This window comes from Trachemys scripta, chromosome 1 (assembly GCF_013100865.1).
Source record: "Trachemys scripta elegans isolate TJP31775 chromosome 1, CAS_Tse_1.0, whole genome shotgun sequence".
Taxonomy (NCBI): Eukaryota; Metazoa; Chordata; order Testudines; family Emydidae; genus Trachemys; species Trachemys scripta.
Window position 1 is genome coordinate 83,519,004 of NC_048298.1, and position 22,763 is coordinate 83,541,766.

Consider the following 22,763-nt stretch of genomic DNA (forward strand, 5'->3'; position numbering starts at 1 on the left):
GGTATTGCATGACATTTCACTTGGTACTGCATTAATAAACTAGAATGTTACAAAATCAGAATGGTGCACACAAAATGGATTACAACTGGCTAAATGATAGATTTCAAAATGTAATTGTAAGTGGAGACTCACTGGGCAGATGTTCTTGGTGGGGTCCCAAAGGGATTGGTTCTTGGCCCTATTCTATTTAAATATTTTTTAGCAAAGCACTTAGGCACATTTCACTGGGATCTAAGAATGTGATTAGACGTTTTGCTGAATTTGGGGCCACAATGCACACATGGCCACTGACACACACATTTACATAATCTGTGCATGCAGCTAAAGTGATTTAAAAAATGGGTCTGTTTCCATATTTATATAAGATTGTAATTGCACCCATCTCCACCACTATTTCTTATTGCATATTATCCCTTCTTTCTCAGGAAACCTGAGAAACATAAATATGGTGAAAACAAAATAATAATTACAGACAGTTTTAACCCATTTCAATTTATGAACATGAATTTTATACATGATTTTTATGCTTTTCTTCCAAAAAGCCTACATGAGCTCTCTCCCTCTTCAAATTCTTTCTGTTGGGAATTTGAGCATCACTGATCACATGGGTAAGATTCAGCCCATGAAAATGTGACACAGCAAGAAACAGTATTAATCAAAAGCTTCAACTGACTGCTACCCCATCTGTGACATGTAAGTTTCATTTTTGCTTAGTGCAAAACAGTTTAACTGGTAAATGCTGCTTTAATCTAGAGGCAAGAAATAGCTAAGTGAAACAGAGAAAAAACGGTTTTGCCTTTTTTGCAAATTCAGCAAAGAACTAAAAATGTCAAGTCATGTTTTGCATTCGCAGCTCCTCACCACTCTCTAGTTATAGAATAATTTGAGGATTTCAGATCTTCAGTCACATTTCACATGATAAATTTTTGTCCAAGTTACAGGTTATTTCTGGTGTTTAAAATGCAGGTTAACAGAAAACAGCAGATGGGAGAGACTGTTGGCTTTGTCTTCTATTCCTCAGCCTGGACGACTTTATAATTTGATTTTTCTCATCCATTTGCTATGAGAATACATATGTAGACTGAGCCACATAGTGAAATAGGTGCTTATAGTTGTGACAGTGTGACAGATATGATGCTGGGAACACATGGAGTATTCAAAGACTATTGTATCGGATTTATAAATGTTAATATGTATCTTTATGCGCTGACTAGTGATTATATTCCAAGCTAAATGGGTGAGCTAAAGTATTCTACTGATAGCAACCAAAATCTCAGGAAGTGGGATTGGAGGAAGGGAATTAATGCAAATCCATATGCTAGTAACTAGCCTCTGGAAGTTTCACCCCTTGGGGAGAACAACATATATTTATTTGACCTAGTTGAAGAGGCCTGTCATTCAAAGAACTGTAAATGATATAAAGCAATTATTCTGACACAGGGACGGTGTTCACTCTCTCTCAGTCCAATGACTGAATGATACTATGGAAAAGAGAGAGAGGGCCCTCAGAAATTACTTGAAGTTTTTAACCCCATCAGGTCTCCATATGGAAGAGGGGTGAATGCCTGATGAGCTTAGACCTGCGTACAATCTGTTTATTGTTTTTAAAACATGTTTTCTCTGCAATATTTGGGTTGTGAATAAATTCTTTGATTTATGAAAGGTGGCAGTGATCACTGGTTAACCTTATACCTGTGGGTATATCTACATGGCACTGGGTCTCAGAGCGTGGGTTAGCTAACTCGACCTCATTGGGCTAGGGCTGCAGGGCTAAATATTGCAGTGTAGACATTCAGGCTTGGGCTGGAGCCTGGGGTCTGAGGCCCTTCCCACTTCGGGATCTCAAAGCCTGGGCTCCAGCCTGAGCCTGTATGTCTACACTGCAATTTTATAGCCCCACAGCACAAGCCCTGCAAACCCAAGTCAACAGCCGCAGCCATTCCCATGGGTCTTTTATCACAGTGTAGATATACCCTAAGAGAGCATGACTGCAGGTGCTGAATTAAAGTCAGACCTGCTGAGATAATCACAGTAAATTGCAGGATTCTGCAGCTTAAGTCTCAGATCTAGAGGGAGTGTGTCACAGGACTCCCCACCAAGAAAGATGACAGCTCAAGTCCTGAGACATAAGTGAGTTACCCTCAAGGAGCCCATGAAAGGATCAGGAGTGCAGGTACCACAGGAACTCTGATGCATAAGAGAGGTTACTCATCTGTTGCAGTAATTGGAGTTCCTTGAGAAAGGTTTTCCCCTGTGAGTGCTCCACTTCAAGTGACTCCCTTGTACAGTAGTCAGAGAATGTGTGCACCAAGGATCATGTTACATCCTTGCAGATTTCCACAACTGGAACATCTTTGAGTGAGGCCACAGACAAACTGTAATCTAACAGAGTGTGCAATCACTCTCAGGGGAGGTGGAATCTCAGCAAAACCATAACAAGGCAATAGTGCATCCAGAGATCGATTTAGAAGGTCTATGTGGAGGCAGAGGCTCCCCTAGAGTTATCTGCAATAGACAAAGAGTCTAGGGAGTCTTCCTGAATGGCCTAGTTCTGTCCAAGTAAGAGGTCATCTTAACATCTAGCATATGAAAGGCATACTCCTGTGTAAACTGATGTGGCTCAGGGAAAATAAAAACAGAAAGTGTATAGTTTGGTTAATGTGAAACTCAGAAGTAAGTTTAAGTAAAAACTTTGAATGGGTCATAGTGATACTTTCTCCTTGGAGAACCCAATAAATGCAGGGCCTGCCATTAGAGGCCCCATCATCCCAACCCTTCAAGCCGAAATGATGTCTACCAAAAGGTCTTCATAGACACAAGTGGCAGTGAGTATGTAGCTAGTGGTTTAAAGGGCTGTTTCATGAGACAGTTAAGAACCAGGTTGAGATCCAAAAGTGGTGTAGAGGATCTAATGTGGAAAAAATTTATATGGCCTTTTAGGAATCTCGTTGGGGTTGGATGAGTGAATATTGACAAACATTCTACTGGCACATGGAAAGCTGTTATTGCCGCTAAAAAAACCTTGATGGAACTCATAGAAAGGCCTGATGTTTTCAATTCCAACAGATAATCCAAGATTGTGGAAAGAGATGCTGGATAGGAGAAAGATGGCACTGGTTATACCAAAGATTTTATTGAGGCTGTTCCCTTGGTCATAGTAGTCTTTGGTACCGAGCCTTTTACCACTGAGGTATGGGACTTAGTTGAAGTCTTAGTGTGCTTCATGGTACCCAAAGTGTTCAGAGCCTCACTTGCACTCCTCTTGGGACCTGAGGTCTCCTGTGACTGGATCTTCTTTGATGAGGAACTCTCTGTTCCTCCTCTTACCCCCCTCCTTAGATTTTGAGTGTAAAGCTCTCAGTACTGCTGATATGGTTATCACCACCTCACTCATGGAGAGTGTTTGAGACTGGGGTTTCAATGCTGTCTTCCCCTTGGAAGCTCTCAGTGATCATGCATTGACAGAGGTGGAGGGTCCCTGTCAGGGGAGTTCTCTGCACCTAATCAGAGGCCAGCCTTAAGGCTTGCTCCATCAGTAAGAGCCTGTACCCTTAAGAGAAGGGTTGCTCCTTCATTAAGAGTGTATATCCTTAAAAGAAGTGCAGATCTTGCACTTGCTGGGACTCTGAGAGTCCCCCCAAACAATGAATGCACTGGGAATGCCCATTGTTAATGGGGATTGCATCTCAACATCAGAGGCAGCTTTAAACCCCAGGGATCCCAGCATCCGCACCAGAAGAAAACTTGTTCAAGTCCCTCAATAAGGGAAAAAGAAAAACCAAATATATGTATATTTTTAAGAAAAGAAAAAAGAAAGGGGGAAGAAACGTTTCAACAATTCTAAGATATTAAAGCTACTGCTACTAAGAACTAACTATCAAAGCTAAAATGCTAATAAGAGAGGGAACAGGCACACAGCAAAGAGAATATAAGAACATAATATAAGAACGACCATCCTGGGTCAGACCAAAGATCCATCTAGTATCCTGTCTTCCAACAGTGGCCAATGCCAGATGCTTCAAAGGGAATGGACAGAACAGATAATAAAGAGGCATGTTAAATTCAGTCTCTAACAGAAGGTAGTTGAGAAGGAACTGAAGGCAATTCACCTGTGCAGCTCTATATAGCCTCAGTATGGGGCATGAGGATGTGAAGGACACATGTGTGGGTGAAATGGGCACTAATACCAAAAATTCTGAGCAAAGGCATAGGGGCATATATGCACCTAAAGTGGAGTGCCCACAGGGACATTACTCAAATAACTGAAATTTTGTCATTTTCTCTGTGTAACTTAATGGAAGGGTTACCAAGTAAGATCCCAATATTTTGCCAACTGTCTTACCAGAAAGCTTACAAGGAATGGAAGAAGGGAAGGATCAACAAGGAAAGCTACCTCCTGGAGGTCAGAAAATGTAGGGATAAAGTGAGAACTTCCAAAAACCAGACAGATTGGGACCTTGCAAAGTAAATTAAAACCAATAGTAAAAGGTTCTACAGCCATATAAATAAAAAGAAAACAAGAAATGGGACCACTAAGTACTGAGGATGGGATGGAGATTAAAAATAATCTAGGCATGGCCTAGCACCTAAGCAAATTCTTTGCCTCAGTTTTTAATAAGGATTATGAAGAGTTTAGGGGTAGTGGCAGGGCTAATGGGAACGAGGATATGGAAGTTGAAATTACCACATCTGAGGTTGATGTCAAACTCAAACATCTTAATGGGACTAAATCGGGGCGGAGCTGGATAATCTCCATCCAAGAATATTAAAGGAACTGGCAGATGAAATTGCAAGCCCAATAGCAAGGATGCTCATTTAGATCAAATAAAAGCTGGTTAATATGATTAGTGACATTTAATTGTATTGTAGGAATAAAGCAGAATAAGAATACTTACCATTTAAAATTAAAAAAATAATGCAAGAAGACAAAGAAAATTAGCATTTGCCAGTATTCCTCTAAATGCTCCGCTAATTTAAGTAAACAGCATGTGAGAAGACAGCAAGGTGAAAGTTACATTATGATTCTACTGTATTTGAACAATATTAAGTATATCTGTATTCAGTTCTTGTCTACTACTCACTACTATGAGATTTTATAGAACTTGAGAAGTACACAGAAAAGTCAATACTACTCATTCCAGGGACAAACCATTGTAAATTAAATAGGAGAATACATTACAAAATCTGTATTTGCACTGAAAAAAATGATTCAAAATAAATGGGGATGATTTCAGATGATTAGTGAAGAGAAATTGCAACCCTAGGATGTTCTGCCTCCCATAAATAAGAGAAGGTAATGTGAGAGAAAATAAAAGAAAAACAATTTCAGCAAATGTCAGCAAATTCTTAAAAGGAGAAAAATTATATACTCAAGGGAATATCTGACCAGTAAAGGTCCTTGAGGCATCATTTTGGGAACATTCAGAAAACCTGTTATATTATTGGAGAATAGGTGCTTAGAAACAGTGCTACTTCATGGGAAAAATCCCCAACCTCCACCAAACGTCACTAGCATTTAGTGTGAATTTTTAGAAGTTCTCCTTGCAAACAAATTCCGGTGCATTAATCTAGGATATTTTTATATGGAAATGTGCACTCTATATTATGGTAGTGAGCATGATCAAAAATGAAGTGTGCCATCGTTGTCACCCAGTTAGGCGGAGTTTAGTATGGAATCTATTACATTGTGTTCTGCTGATGATTTATATTTTGGAGCTCTGAATGCAGAGCATAGCTCTTTATAAATTAACCTCTGAGGACAAGTAAATTGTGAGATTCTTTGTTAAGACCAAAATACTCTCTACAGAGCTCAGAAACTGCTCAAAGGGCTAATCAAGATCAGATAAAAGCATATGTGGGTCTCATAAGCCATCTTGGATTCCATCTGCTTAAGAGAAAAAGAATTAAAATATGGTAGTGGTGGGGAATAATGCATGGATATTATCTCCCTGACTTCTACAGAGACTATGCTTGAAATGAATACACATGGAACACAAAAAGAAGAGAAAAGAAGATTTTGGGTGTGCTCTGATGCTGAATTTAGGCTTGGAGCCACAAATGACCCATCTATATCTTTACATCTGCAGTATCCACAGACATGGACAGAGTGGGTAATGCCTTGTGTTTCTGTAGATATAGTGTGTTTTTGTCCCTCAGCCATCCTGTAGTCATTAAAGTTAAATTCATTTGCTAGGCCTTTAACTAAGACCATCACTTTCAGTCCACGTGCAAGGAGAAGCATAGAAGCTCAAGGTGTTATGGGAGGTATAGTAGCTCTACCTACTCCCAGAAAAATAGTTCATGTAATAGTGCATCATGGCAGTTCAGTGGATGAGGTGCGGCCTTCTGGTCAGTCACAAATGAAAGTGAGTGTTTTGCTGCCATGGCTACTGGGATATCCAGAAGCACTTATTCTGCAGACCCCAAGGCTGCAGACCAACTGAACAATATGAAGGCAGGTGCCTTCGGGGGATGGAGTGGGCGAGGAATGTTGCAGAAATGGCAAGTTCTTTGGAGCACTCCTTTCCCCCCTGCTCCACCTCAGTCTTGCCTGGGTTCCACTTTCAAAAGGTGCTGCTTATGGCTAGGCACTGAGCAATCTGAGAAATGGTACTATTTACTTTAACTTCCTGGATATAGATTGGGGAACAAATGCTAGTAACAATAATAGGGCTCAGATTTTCCTAGACGTAATAGCTAATGAATTCCTTCATCAAGTAGTTGCTGAACTGATGAGGGGGGATGCCATTTTAGATTTGGTGCTGGTGAGTAGTGAGGACCTAGTTGAGGAAATGGTTGTAGGGGACAACCTTGGCTCGAGTGATCATGAGCTAATTCAGTTTAAACTAAATGGAAAGATTAACAGAATTAAATCGGAGACTAAGGTTTACGATTTCAAAAGGGCTAACTTTAATAAATTAAGGGGACTGGTTAGGGAAGTGGATTGGACTAACATATTTAGGAATCTAAAGGCGGAAGGGATTATTTCAAGTTGAAGTTGCAGGAGCTGTCGGAGGCCTGTATCCCGAGAAAGGGAAAATGGTTCGTAGGCAGGAGATTTAGACCTAGCTGGATGAACAAGCATCTCAGAGGGATCATTAAGAAAAAACAAAAAGCATACAGGGAGTGGAAGGGGGGGGGGATCAGCAAAGAAACCTACCTTATTGAGGTCAGAGCATGTAGAGATGGAGTGAGAAAAGCCAAAAGCCGAGTAGAGTTGGACCTTGCGAGGGGAATTAAAACCAATAGTAAGAGCTTTTATAGCCATATAAATAGGAAGAAAACAAAGAAAGAATAAGTGGGACCGATTAAGACTGTAGATGGAGTGGAGATTAGGGATAATCTAGGCATGGCACAATATCTAAATGAATATTTTGCATCGGTATTTAATGAGGCTAATGAAAGGCCTAGGAATAGTAGAAGCGAGATGGATAGGAATAAAGGAGTGGGGATTGACATTACCGTATCCGAGGTAGAAGCCAAACTCAAACAGTTTAACGGGACTAAATCGGGCGGACCGGATGATCTTCATCCGAGAATATTAAAAGAACTGGCGCGGGAAATTGCAAGCCCGTTAGCGATAATCTTTAATGAATCCATAGACTCGGGGGTGGTACCGTTTGACTGGAGAATAGCTAATGTGGTTCCTATTTTCAAGAAGGGGAAAAAAAGTGACCCGGGTAACTACAGGCCTGTTAGTCTAACATCTGTAATATGCCAGGTCTTGGAAAAAAATTTGAAGGAGAAAGTAGTTAAGGACCTTGAGGTCAATGCCAATTGGGACAAATTACAACACGGTTTTACGAAAGGTAGATCGTGCCAAACCAACCTGATCTCCTTCTTTGAGAAAGTAACAGATTTCTTAGATAAAGGAAATGCGGTGGATCTAATATACCTCGATTTCAGTAAAGCGTTTGATATGGTACCGTATGAGGAATTATTGGTTAAATTGGAAAAGATGGGGATCAATATGAAAATCCAGAGGTGGATAAGGAACTGGTTAAAGGGGAGACTGCAGCGGGTCGGTCGTACTAAAAGGTGAACTGTCAGGTTGGAGGGAGGTTACCAGTGGAGTTCCTCAAGGTTTGGTTTTGGGTCCGATTTTATTTAATCTATTCATTACTGACCTCGGAACCAAATGTAAGATTGGGCTGATAAAGTTTGCGGATGACACAAAGTTGGGAAGTATTGCCAATTCGGAGAAGGATCGGGATATCCTGCAGGGAGATTTGGATGACCTTGTAAACTGGAGTAATAGTAATAAGATGAAATTTAATAGTGAGAAGTGTAAGGTTATGCATTTAGGGATAACTAACAAGAATTTTAGTTATAAGCTAGGGACGCATCGGTTGGAAGTAATGGAAGAGGAGAAGGACCTCGGAGTCCTGGTTGATCGCAGGATGACTATGAGTCAGCAATGTGACATGGCCATGAAAAAAGCTAATGCGGCCTTGGGATGCATTAGGCGAGGTATTTCTAGTAGGGATAAGGAGGTGCTGGTTCCGTTATACAAGGCACTGGTGAGACCTCATTTGGAGTACTGTGTACAGTTCTGGTCTCCCATGTTTAAAAAGGATGAAATCAAACTGGAACGGGTACAGAGAAGGGCCACTAGGATGATCCGAGGAATGGAAAATCTGTCGTATGAAAGGAGACTCGAGGAGCTCGGTTTGTTTACCTTAACCAAAAGAAGGCTGAGGGGGGATATGATTGCTCTCTTTAAATATATCAGAGGGATAAATATCAGGGAGGGAGAGGAATTATTTCAGCTCAGTACTAATGTGGACACGAGAACAAATGGATATAAACTGGCCATCGGGAAGTTTTGGCTTGAAATTAGACGAAGGTTTCTAACCATCAGAGGGGTGAAGTTTTGGAACAGCCTTCCGAGGGAAACAGTGGGGGTGAAAGACCTCTTTGGATTTAAGATCAAGCTTGATAAGTTTATGGAGGGGATGGTTTGATGGGATACAGTGATTTTAGTCAATAGGTCAATAACAATGGTCAATGATGGAATATTAAAAGTTACTACAGAGAACTTTTCCAGAAGGTCTGGCTGGAGAATCTTGCCCGCATGCTCGGGGTTCAGCTGATCGCCATATTTGGGGTCGGGAAGGAATTTTCCTCCAGGGTAGATTGGCAGAGGCCCTGGAGGTTTTTCGCCTTCCTCCGCAGCATGGGGCAGGGGTCCCTTGCTGGAGGATTTTGAGCGACTTGAAGTCTTTAAATAATGATTTGGGGAGTTCAACAGCTAAGTCAAGGGAGAGAATTCTTCCAGGAGTGGGTGGGTCAGGTTTTGTGGCCCGCATCATGCGGGAGGTCAGACTAGATGATCATAATGGTCCCTTCTGACCTTAGAGTCTATGAGCCTATGAGTCTATATACTGTTTGACACTGCAGTTGGGTCAAATGGGAAACTCTCAGTCTGAACCAGCACACAAGCCTAGGTTTTGGCATGTGCTTCCAAAGTGCATAGTATTCTGAGCTATATCATTTTTCTTGTTGTTTTGGAAAGATGCAGTGGTTACTGACATGCTCTTAGGAGTTCTTTCCAATTCTGATAGTAGTGATCATGTAAGGGGTTTAACTGTGCAAAAGACAAACTATTCTGCACATGGACACTGACTCCATGGATGCTGCATGGTTAGAGCACCCAGGGGAAAAAAATAGTGGGTGCTCAGCACCCACCACCCATAGCTGATCAGCAGCACCGCCAAAAAGCTGTTTGGCAGCTGTGGGAGGGGTTTGAGGAAGGGTGGAGAGCAGCAAGTAGGGGGAGGAGTGGGGGCGGGAAGAGGCAGAGCAATGGTGGGGTCTTGGGGGAAGGGGTGGAGTGGGGGCAGGGTCTCGGGCAAAGCAGGGGTGGAGCTCCCCCCGTGAAAAATAAATGTCAGCGCCTATGGATGGAGAAGTAGGATATTGTTCACACAATTATTAAGCAATTGGTTGACCGATAAAAGGTTGGTGACAACTTGTGTGGTAAATGGAGTTAGACATGTTAAACCTACTGTTCTTATCAAGATGTGGCATGGTAATAGCAGTGCTAATGCTTTCTACAATTTCCAGGTGGACAGGTTTTCAGAGTTGATATTGGCTGACCTACTCTCAGCAGTGTTGCCACATCTGTGGAGTATTGGCACATACTGGCTAAAAGTTTCCTGAAGGAATCAGTTGCTTCAGAAACCTGGAAGTCAAATTAGTTTTTCTGCAATTTCATTCCAAGGTAGGTTTGGACCAGCTGATACACTAGGTGGTTGATCGGGGATTATCATTTTTTCACCTATCATAGCCAAACTTGGCTTTTATGTCTATGCAATCATGGTGGATTTTCCTGACCCCTGGAGGGAAGGTCAGCCAGTGTCCATGGTTGAGAGTCGCAATACACAGCAGCTCATCTACTCAAGTTCTGTATGTCTTGCTATCACTGATTTAGAAAGTTCAAATTGAACAAAGTGCTTTTTGGTGCTGTATTTGTAGCTAATCTCTTTGGAGCATTTTGGAGGAGTGAGCTACTAACCAGATTAGTGCATGACACTTCTGAATGATCGCTGTTTCATAATGGCCTGGCATGGGTGATTAAGAGTGTCCACTTTACCATAGGTTCTCTAAAACAGAACATATGGGATGGGGGTCATTTGTATCTCTGGCAATGTGCTATTCCTTCTATGATCACTGAGAATTCTGAGAATTGCTTTTTGCATCACCTGTTTCAGGTTCCCTTTTTCTACCACCTAGTGTAGATATCAGTTCCTTAATATTTTAATAATGTGTATTTCCTATCTAGGTCTCCATTCAGAGGATTACAAAGTTCAAATATTCAAGACAGATACTGTGAGGATTTGATCCTGAGGATACTAGGACAGTTGGCAGTCTGACCAATACATGGCACTATTTGTCAGGGCACTGTTTATTTAATGATTCTGGCAACCATATAGGAGCTTAGTATTTTAATTTGGATAACAAAGTTAATGCTGTTAGGTTATCTTTTTATTAGGGCCGGCTCCAGGCACCAGCCTAGCAAACAGGTGCCTGGGGCGGCCAATGAAGAGGGGGGCAGCACGTCCGGCCGTTCGGCGGCAGGGCCATCACTTCCTCTCGGATTGAAGGACTTGCCGCCTAATTGCCGCCGTAGAATGAAGCGGCGGTAGAGCTGCCGCCACTTGCGATCACGGCTTTTTTTTTTTTTTCCTGCTTGGGGCGGCAAAAACACTAGGGCCGGCCCTGCTTTTTATCCAGGTCTCTAAGCAGCTATTTCCAGATCACAACAGAGTTATGTGAGCACAGTATCGTGCAATGAGCATAGGAACAAATAGCAGACAGGTGACTAGATACACTGCTAGCTCTCAACCCATCCCAGATTCACTTTTACTGAACAGCCTGAGGAAGACATCATCTACAGATATTAGAGTCAACTAGAACTATTGATGTGGTAGATAGCTACACCTGAGCAGGCCTACCATATTTTAATAATCCATTAAAAGCAATGGATCATAAGCTTTTTTGTTGGAGTCTCTCTAATGTGGATTATGAACAGATGAGAAATAAGCAAAAAATTTACTTGGTTGTAGTTACCTCATTACCTTGTATCATTAATGGCTCATTAATTGCATTAATGCAAGCTATTGCCATCTAAAGACAATTCTAAAATATAGTTACAAAATTCTTGTGAGTCTATCAGGACCAACAAACAGAAAGTTCTTCCCAAAACACATTTTGGGGTATGTGACCAGTACCACCACCAACTTTCATTTCCTGCTTAATCCTTCAACCTCTCTCCTTGTATTTCCTTTCTGCAGCCTACCAGCAGCACAATGCACTGCGAACAGGCATCTTTGTCTCCTACTGAAACTGAAAGGGAGGATGTAACTTCCAGAAACTCTTCCCTCTTCAGCACCTCTCCTTAGGAGGTTATAAGGTTCTCTTTTCTCCAAGGATGGACTACATGAAATTACCCAAACTGATCTTACCCAAACCAAGAATTATTAAAAGCAGAAATAGTGAACTAAATCAAAATAAACTGTTTTTAACATACCTAGATGTACACTTCTCATAAACTAGATATGACATTCTCAGCAATAATTACAGAGAAAAAAAGAAAGATCTTATGTATCTAAGCAGCAGGTCGCTGCTCTGACATCCCTTTCTCAGAGTCATCCCCGATGTAGGATTCAGAGAGAGATGCATGTCTCCATCACTCAACAAGCCCATCAAGCCGTCCCATGACCCAGGGCAGCCATCTCTACCTTCAAAACCAGTTTTCTCCAATCACCTGCAGTACGGTATGGGAGAGTCCTAAGAGATAGACTAATATGGATACAAAAATGCTTTAACAACGATAAATAGTAGTCTTTCAAATGCTCAGCAATCTAGCGCAGATGGCACCTCTCTGCTGCATACACCCAGGGCTTGTTTATATTAGAAAGCCTGTAACATTTTAACTATTCTGGTATAGTTAACATGGTACAACTGACCTTAGGGTGGATGCAACTAGATTTTGTATGAAGGTGTATATAATATATAGTATACTAGTGTGTATATATGTATATATACACACACATACACACACACACACTATATACTAGTATATATAGTATAGGAATATACTAGTATATGTCACCTTTTTATCAGTTAACTGCACCTACACTAGGTTTTTTCCTGATATAACTATTTTGTTTAAAAAAAATCACACCCTAACTAAAATTATAAACAGTAATCCTTTTGAGACTAGACCAGACCCAATCTTCATTACTGCAGAACACAGAGTTTGGGTGTGACCTTTTTAAAAAAAAAATCCCCAACTTTAAATCAAATGGCCCAACTCAACTTCCCACTGCTATGAAATATAAATTGACAAATCCTCAAAGCCCACTGTCACAGGATAAAATGTTGCTATTGGGCTAAATAGTCTTGAGATTTTACAGTGTGGACTTTTGGAAGTGTGTAACACAGCATTTAGCATACTAGCAGAACTTAGCATATTTACATTTTCTCACCCAATGCAGTTAACATCTTTTACTGGTATTTTAGACACCAGTTAATTGATTTTTATGTAAAATGGGCAAACTCTACATCACTGCAGGTGTGTTGTATTTTAGCAACACAATTATCCAGTGCCTGAGGCCTCTTAGAGATTCATTAGACTTTTACACCTTTTCAATGGATGTTGATACAGCCTTAAGATCAGAAGGAGAATATTAATGTCTGCCTTATTAACTATTATGATTTTAGGATTTCACAAGGTTAATTATGTCACATACATGGATCTTTTTAAAGATAGACAATAAGTAAATTAAAATGCCTAATAAAAGTGTCTAGTACAGGCAATCCAGGTCTTACTCAGGAAAAAAGTCAAAGTAGGTGGGTCAAATTAACCTTTCTGATCCGTTATGAGAAAGGCAATTCAAGTCCCAATTTGCATTCTACCTAACAAAAAAAATTGCCTGAAAGAATTCTTTTTTTAAACTTTGTTTAGTATAGAACTTCCCCTCAATCCAAAGTTGCAAAATTATCCTTGGAAAAATTAATGAATGCCTCAGAACATTGCTGTGAGAAAGGTAAGTATTATCTTAATTTCAGATGTGGGAAAGGTGTGTCAAAGAGAGGTTAAGTCATTCAGCAAGCCTGTTGCAGAGTCAGGAACAGAACAGAAGGTGGGATCTATGAAAGGACTTAGATCTTGCAATGCTGATCATTTATCTGTGTAAGTTTTAGGCACCTAGAAAATCACAGGAAGAACACTGTGATCCACAAAGCCAAGTTAGGCTCCCTGTACAATGAATGGGGGAGAGATAGGCACCTAACAATGAGATTCACAAAAGCCAGCACACTAGGCGCTAAGCCACCTAAGCTAGCCAATGGGAGATGGTGACAACAAAGATGTATGCTAAATCCCACCACTCTCTTGGAGTTAGGCACCTACATCTGGATTGCAGTGAGATGCCTATCTCTGCTTAGCAATCCATAATTGGAAGCCAACCGCCCAGAGTCCGTAGGTTTAGGCACCCAAGTTGTTTCTTATACAAATAAGTTAGACACCTGCCTCACTCCACACAGAATAGTGAAGGAAGAGGTGTCCAATTTTAGCCTAGTGGTTAGAGAACTCACCTGGGGTGTGGGGCGCCCTCCATCTCTCCTGTTGAAGTTGTACTGCTGTGGACAAACAACAAAAGAGTGATTGGAGCATGGGGACTGGACCCTGTGTCCCCACTGAATGACAGTCGTTCTCTCTCTCTCTCTGGCCTGATGACTGTTCCACAGTGGATAAATACGAGAGTGAGTGAGTGAGACTATAGGTTAGGGCACCCAGCTAGGAAGTGGGAGCCCCAAGATCCAGTCCACTTGCTCCAATCACTCTTGCCTTATTTATCCATAGTGGAACAACAGGGAAAAGAAGGAGCTGCCCTTTGCTCAGAATAGATAATTAACTCATGATCTAGCCCATAATAATCTGACATTCATACATACAGTATTTTCAAAACCATGATTCATGAACAAGATTATGATTATCAAAAAGTCAATGGTGTTGTTCCCGATAATTCCATATACTGTTGTGGTTTCTTACTTGTCAAAACATGCTCTCATTCCAATTATTTGTAGTTAGAAGATTATACCTTGCAAATCTGGTATAAATGGGTACAAAGTGGTGACACGGGAAAAGTCAAAACAAGGGCAACAGGGAGAAGTATGTAATTTTGGAAAATGTAAACAGAGTCTTTGTTTATAATATTATTCATATGACTCAGTATAATTATTATCTTGTAAACATAACTCACTGCTGTTCAGAACTGTGTAATCCACATAGTAATTTGTCAGATTAAAAATATTTTAGACTGTCATTTCATGTCTCTTTCAGTTTTTATTCACTGCATCTATATGAAATGGGAGCTTTGGGCTTTTATTTTGTATACATATATATTAATTCAAAGGTACTTTATTTAATTTTATTCTCTGGTGGTTATTTTGTTAATTGTTAAGTAGTTAGATATTCAGAACCTTTTAAATTTATTTTGTTGTTTGTATTACAGATTTGTGTTAAGTACATGGTAAAAATAGGATGGTGAGGAGGTTACTGCACATGACTGGGAAATTTGCTCTAGAAATTTGGCTTCTATTCCTGGCTTTTCCACAGACTTCCCATGGGAATCTAGAAAGTCATTTAACCCTTGACTCAGCTTTCCTTCTATAAAATTTGGATAATATTTGCATCCCTCACAGAAGTTCATTAATGGTATAAATCACCCTGAGATCCTTGGATGGAAGGCATTATAGTAGTGAAAAATATTATAAGTCAACAGTGAAATATTATACATATCATCTGACTGTACCAGTGATAAGATAAGAGAATAGTGGTGATTTACCTGTCCTTGAGGAAGGTACTCTTGCTATTTCTAACGAACAAGGTTTCTTCGTAACTGCTATGTCCATGAAATCACAAAGGTTGTTTTCATTTTCTGAAGGATGAGCATCAAAAGACGCAGAAGGTACTACTTCCAGTGTATAGCTCCTTTTCTTTCGGTAAGACTCCTGAAAAGTAGAAATGCAACTACATGATAAAAAGCGACTTTGTGGATGCAGTAAAACTGGAAAAAAGAAAATGGTTCAATAACTCTGTCAAAAATATAACTTAAAATTCAACAGTTTAAATAAATGACTTCCTATTGAAACCCTAAATTTAGTGACTAGAAGGGGTTACTTATAGTCTATCATAAATCAATAAATAAAGTTCACTGTTGAATATTACATTTTTTTTATTATTTGTGATGATTGTGTATGGATTTCTTTAACTCTTCATTTGACATATGGCAAGCGCTCTAATGCAGTTGCTTTTACTGTACCTTTTTTGTTAAGTTCTGATTCAGGTATACATCCTGATCAGATTTTAAAAGTGTATTTTGTGAAAGAAACAGAATTATATAGAGTTAATAAATGGAATTTCTTTGTTTTCAGGGATTTTGTGAGTTTGTTTATACTATACATATAACACATGGATAACTTGATCTATTGTTTGATGGCAGAACCCAGAAGAGGTTAGTTTCCTTTGAGTATCCTGAATGGCTAGCGGTATGGGCACTAGGGCTCTCTTTGGTTATTCTTTTATGTGTGGTTTTTTTTGTGAACAGAAACAATTAGAAGAGGATACTTACTGGTTGTGATTTCCTGAGAAATAGGAGGCATCCCTTGATATCTATAGGCTACCGGCTCAATTCAAATCCCCCTGAAGTCAATAAAAAGATTCTTATTGGACTTCAAGGGGAGTTAGGCTGTGCCTTAAATTAATATTTAAATATTAGTGATGAATTCTAGGAGTATGAGCTTCCTACATTTGCTAATGCTGGAAAGAAGCAAACAGATAGAAGATATGACATGTTCACTCTGCCAAATCATGAGATTGGTCTCAGTATTCAAAACCACTAAATTAAGTAGGGCTTGGCTGGTTCAGAACATGAGTGAAAATAGCAGTCTGGTACAGGAATTTCTCTAATTTAGTGGTTGCAATCCAGCAAAATATGATAAAGTATTCAAAGACAATCTCTCACAGGAACACAATGTTTGGCTATTCTGTGTCACCCATATGGATGCATGTAGAAATTAGACACCGTATAAATCTGATATGACAAGAAACTATGCAACAGGCCAGAAAACACCATGTGTTCATAAGAGTCACACATAAGCAAAGTACTTCCCAGCAAACAATGTAAGAATGTGCCACACAGAGGAGGTCATGGCATATCAATTTCCCCATAGACTAAGAAATATTTCATCCAGCTCAAGGCAAACAGATGGCTGTAGATAACCAGACCATTTCTGCTGTGGAAGATTTGTGCATCGATTGTCCCTTTAAACTATTAGAACTTTCTGCAGTTTTTACTTTACTCAGTTTTGCATGATACGTATGGAAGTTCAAAAGCAAATTATAATTCTGAACCTACTGGGAGGCAGAGACTCCAGCACCAGCGTCATGGCAAGAGCAGCGTGAGTACCTTACTGGAAACAATGAATGGGGAAGAAAAAAACGGTTACATCTTTTACCCTTCCATCCTGTCGGTATGTTTGTCTATTCAGAGTGTAGGCTCTGTGGGATAGCATCCTTGTTTATATTTTTGTATAGTGCCTAACGCACTTTAGGGCACTGTATAAATAAAGAATTGGGCAAGTTTTGCATTTGGGCCTCTTGAATTGTCAAGTATGATTTTTTTAAACTCAGAATGGTCTCATTCCCCAGATGAAGAACATAAAAAAGGGTGCTTTTGATACCACTCCTTCCAAGATTTACACATGTTCTTAGCTTTAAATATGGTAAAATGTCCAGTTGAGGACAATGGGATTATTCACGGTGAGAAAAATATAGCATATAGACAAGTCTTTGCAGAATTGGTGCCTTAGATTTGGCTCACACAGGACCCTGCAAAATCCTGCATTTTGCACAAGGGACTGCAAAGTGTTACAAAGGTATCTTAGAAAACTGGGTGACTGGGCAACAAAATGGCAGGCGAAATTCAATGTTGATAAATGCAAAGTTATGCACATTGGAAAACATAATCCCAACATTACATATAAAATGATTTGGTCTAAATTAGCTATTTACAAAAGAGCCCTTGGAGTCATTGTGGATAGTTCTCTGAAAACACCCACTCAAAAAAGCGAACAGAATCTTGGATATCATTAGGAAAAGGATAGATAAGAAGACAGAAAATATCATATTGCCTCTATATCAATCCATGGTACACCCACATCTTGAATACTGTGTGCAGATGTGGTCGCCCCATCTCAAAAAAAGGTATATTAGAATTGGAAAACGTACAGAAAAGGGAAACAAAAATGATTAGGGGGTATGGAATGGCTTCTGTATGAGGAGAGATTAATAAGACCGGAACTTTTCAGCTTGGAAAAGAGACAACTAAATGGGGATATGATTGAGGTCTATAAAATCATGACTGGTTTGAAGAAAGTAAATAAGGAAGTGTTATTTATGCCTTCTCATTACACAAGAACTAGGGGTCACCAAATGAAAATAGGCAGCAGGTTTCAAACAAACAAAAGGGAGTATTTCTTCACACAATGCACAGTCAACCTGTGGAACTCTTTGCCAGAGGATGTTGTGAAGGTCAGGACTATAACAGGGTTAAAAAAAGAACTAGATAAATTTATGGAGGATAGGTCCATTAATAGCTTTTAGCCAAGATGGGCAGGGATGGTGTCCCTAGCCTCTGTTTTCCAGAGACTGAGAGTGGGTGGCAGGGATGGATCACTTGGTAACTGTCTGTTCTGTTCATTCCCTTTGGGGCACCTGGCATTGGCTGCTGTCGGAAGACAGGATACTGGGCTAGATGGGCCTTTGGTCTGACCCCAGTATGGCCATTCTTATGTTCTTATGGAAATGATAGCAATGTACTAGTAAAGTGTTTCCTTTCTTTCAATCAGAATACCTCTTCTACCTATGCTAACTCCCATCCTAATGGATTATTGTTGTTTTGTTTTGTGTATATGAAATTAATGAATGGACAGAAGAGAAGAAATCTTTCAAATTAGTGTAGGGATGCAAACAACACGGTTTCTTCTGAATTTAGAAATAACTGTTGTCCTGACTTTCAGATAAAGCTTGTACTCTGTCTCCCCTCCCACACAGGGATGTACAGTCCTCAGAGACAACCGAGCCCGTGTGGTTCCACTTTCCTGGAAGGTGGAGATTTTGAGAGCCCATTCTAAGGGTGTGCATCCCCTGGCATTCTGTTCCACAGAGGTTCCCTGCAAGTAGTCTCACAAGGGAAGAAGGAGGAGGGGGTTAGTGTGGATGGTTCTGATGCATTGCAGATCCAGTGGCCACTGCTCCTTCACAGAGGGTTGTCAGATGCTGCTACTCAATAGAAAAGGAAAGGATTTCTTTCCCGTGACCTCTGGGGAAGGATTTGCCCCTTTGTGCTTATGACTGTATTTTACAATGACAGACAGCACAAATTTATTTTCCATGGCAACCAAATACAATAGGAGAGCTCAATTTAGCCCTTGTACATGACATCTGCTGCTGGCATAATACAGGGTGCAGGGCGCATGGTGATGACACATCTGCCTAGAGTGGATTGCAGCACAAGCTACCTGGGGGCCCACAGGCACCAACACTGTTCTAAAAGTTGTTGGCACTGTTTGGAGAGTGGCCATGCCTAAGGTGCCCGGGGATGCCCAAGATGTCCATTTCCAGTTTGCAAATTCTGCTTTCAGGACAAATATGTGCAACTCATGTTGTAAGATTGCTATAAAGTGCCAGGCAAAAATTGTTAAAAGTGGTAGGGTTACTAGTGAAGTTGGTGGAAGCTGAGTTACCAACAAGTAAACTCACCCTAATATTCTAATAGTATAAATAATGCCAATAAAAGGCCAGTGTAAGTTCCATGTGGAAAGGCAAAAATTCATCTTTAACCAATATCCAAAGACATCTGGAATAGTATCAGATGAGTAATTCACTCAAAAAATTAAGCCTCAACTCAATAAATATGTAGATAAAAAGGCAAATATAAAATTAATTTCTGCTGAAACAAGAGGTCAATGGGAAGACTTCATGGTTGGTGTAATATGTTCCTTTCTGTATGTGCCAAGGTTCATTCTTGAAATTGCATAGTTACATACAGTTTAAATAGCTAGATGTTAGCAAATCACATAAAATTGTTTTCAAGTCTCAGGCACCAAGCATTTAATCCTCACTTATTTCTAAAATAGAAAGCTGTGTGCAGTAATCTTAAGTATTAGGAGCTTTTGTTTCCCTTTTCCCCACTCGCATCCCCCATGGAATTTTAGTGTGTAGTAGGTCCACACTGGTCCCACATACCTCCTAAATGTACAAATGCACATAATAAATCCCATTAAAATGATAGTCACATTACTATTGAGTAATCTTTAATACACAGAATCAAAATCTCACTTATATTTGGGTTGAATTTTAACCAGTTAGAGATTATTCAATCTTGAATCTCTATAAACTAATCTGAAATGTCAGAGCTGTCTAGGATTTGATAGAAAAGCTATATACATAACTGCATATCAGCTATTTAATAGCTAACTGTTGTCAGAATTAGTTCTAATTTTGAATAAGAACTTCATAAAGTTCTAAAGTAAGCTATGTGAGCTAGCAACATGTTGTAGTTAGTAGTGTAGTAGAGAGGATGAACATGTATAAACAACATAATAGGAAAAATATTGCAACCAGTGGGAAAAGCATTAGCAAGAGTGCAGTGCAGCAGTTGTGCAACCATATTTGGCCTTTGGTGCTCCTAGTCATGACAGCAGTGTCCTGTCTTGCATTTGCTGTAAGAATGCCAGGGGCACACCAGTCCCCCTGACTGGAAGACCTCCAAACAATTTGCACGGTTCTAAGCATCAACTGATTAGCTCTTTCATTTTTTTCAACTACATGATTTAAGTGTCATATCTAGGTCAAGAGCGCAAGATGGGTGAAGAGCAGAAACAGGAAAAAAGATTGAGATATGTACAGGGCCGGCTCCAGGCACCAGCGTAGCAAGCAGGTGCCTGGGGAGGCCAATGAAGAGGGGGGCTGCACGTCCGGCCGTTCGGCAGCAATTCGGCGGAGGGGCCGTCACTCCCTCTCGGAGCGAAGGACCTGCCGCCGATCACAACTTTTTATTTATTTATTTATTTATTTTGCTGCTTGGGGCGGCAAAAACGCTAGAGCTGGCCCTGGATATGTGGGAATAGATTCCTAGACAGAAATAAAAAAGGCAATGCTAGGAAGCCATGAAGAAGGAGATAGACTATCTAATTTACATCACTATATGCTATTGAAAGAAAAGAACAAAACAATGAAATATTACATTAAGAGAATCTCTCAACTGGAAAATTATGGCCCAAATTCTGGTCTTGTGAAAACAATGCTTCATAGGATCATATCAACATACAAACCTAACCTCTGTTGCTCTTGACACTGTAGAGCCTTGAGTTTCAGGGCTCCATCTTCTCCTGATTCTCCTGCCTTAACTAGGGTTTAAAAGATATTATGGCTTAAATGCAGACACATTTTAAAGGCTGACTGTAAACAAGGAACACTTGGTAAGCTGGTTGAGCTAAAGGCTAGGCTGCCTGCTATAGTTTATCTTGACTAGGTTAGCATGTGCTAAAGCACAACTTTCCTGATCTGGACTAGACATTCAAAAGGTGCTTGTGGCAGGGTAGACTAGGTCCGGATGCTGCTGAAGTGACCAATAAGGGGCCAAAAGGGCTGGATAAAAGGCAAGCAGCAGAACAGAAACCTTCAGTTGCTGTGTGGAGCTTGATGAGGGAGGACCAGGTGCCTGGCTGGCTAGATGAATAGCAGGACTGCGGATAGCTCACTTCAGAGAGCTGACCAGACAGAACTGAGCCCAGCAAAGGCTGCCAAAGACTAGCTGCCTGGCTGGCTGGATAGAATAGCAGCAGAGCCGTCAAAAGGTCAGTGCAGGAAGCTGATCCTGGGGGACTGAGCATAAAACCTGGCCAGACCAAACGAGGGTACCAAGATGGGCCTGGCTGGGTGTCTGAAGGTCTGAAGAAAGCAGTGCCTCTGGGAAGAAGCCCAAGAGCTACAGCCCCATAACAGGGATGTGACAAGAACTCGGGACTGTATACTCCAGAAGGGGGGACAGCGTGTGTGGCCAGAGGGCTGAGCTGCCGAAGACCAACCAAGAGAACCAGCGGCCCAGGCGGTTTTTGCGAGAGGCAGCTGCCATCCTGATGTAAAACCAAAAGCAGGCTCACACCTAACTGAGAGAAAAGGAGCCATCCACGAGAGGTGGGTACCCTCCCCCCCCCAGTGAAAAGAACTGTGTTTGCAGGCACTATCCCCCAGAGAAAAGGGGGCATGCACAAGAGGTGGGTGCTGACCCCATTACTGTGGTAGACAGAGCTAGATAACATTGCACCTTCAAATCCTAGACACAAGAAGGTGTTAGTGTGTCCTTTGGTGGATCTGCCTCACCGCTCCATCCTGTTGGTGTGTCCCAAGGACTCAATCCTTGGCTCCTTCTTCCCCTTTTATACCTTCTGTTTTGGTGATCTCATCCACTCACGTAATTTCAGCTATCATCTTGATGATGATTCACAAATCTACCATTTCACTCTTGACCTGTCTCCTACCATCCAAGCGTGCATTTTGTCCAATCTCTTCAGCATCTCTTCTTAAAATTAACATGGTCAAAACTCTACTCGCTCACTCCATTCTCTGTCATTGTTGACATCTTCCCTATCATTCAGGTTAATAACCTAGTGTCATCTTTCATTCCTCCCAATTCCTGTACATCTAGATTGCATCCAAATCTTGCCACTTCATCCTCCATACAATTTTCTGAAATCCAACCTTTTATCTGTCCACACTTCAAAAACCACTTCAGGACATTATTTCCTAGTTGTATTATGGCATCCTTTCTGGCCTCTTTCATACCCACATAACTTCCTATAATCTATACAAAGTACACCTGCTAAGATAACCTTTCATAACTTTAGATCTAAACACAGTACCTCTTCTCTTTGAATGCCTTCACTGACTATTCTTTTCGTTACTGTTTCCAGTTCATGCTTCTTGTTCCACTTTCCAGACCCTTTACAACCATGCCCCTCACAGTTAATATAACATACATAAAATATACTCATAAATAATATACTTATCCACTTATCTCTTATCATGTTGGCCATATGCCCATATACTCTGGCAATTGAGTCTGGCATCACTGATAGTTTCTCCACATATACCACCAACACCTTTGTGCTTTCTTCCATGCTGCCCT

General features: G+C 40.6%; 1 protein-coding gene across 1 annotated transcript in view; it reads right to left on the reverse strand.

The window, feature by feature from the left end:
• Positions 1-22,763, reverse strand: part of ANKS1B (ankyrin repeat and sterile alpha motif domain containing 1B) — a 757,754-nt gene that overhangs the window by 448,111 nt on the left and 286,880 nt on the right. The window contains exons 9-10 of the mRNA XM_034778452.1: positions 15,357-15,522; positions 14,104-14,148 (exon numbers count right to left, since the gene is read on the reverse strand). Of these exons, the coding sequence (XP_034634343.1) occupies positions 14,104-14,148; positions 15,357-15,522 (211 nt within the window). The remainder of the gene's footprint in view (positions 1-14,103; positions 14,149-15,356; positions 15,523-22,763) is intronic.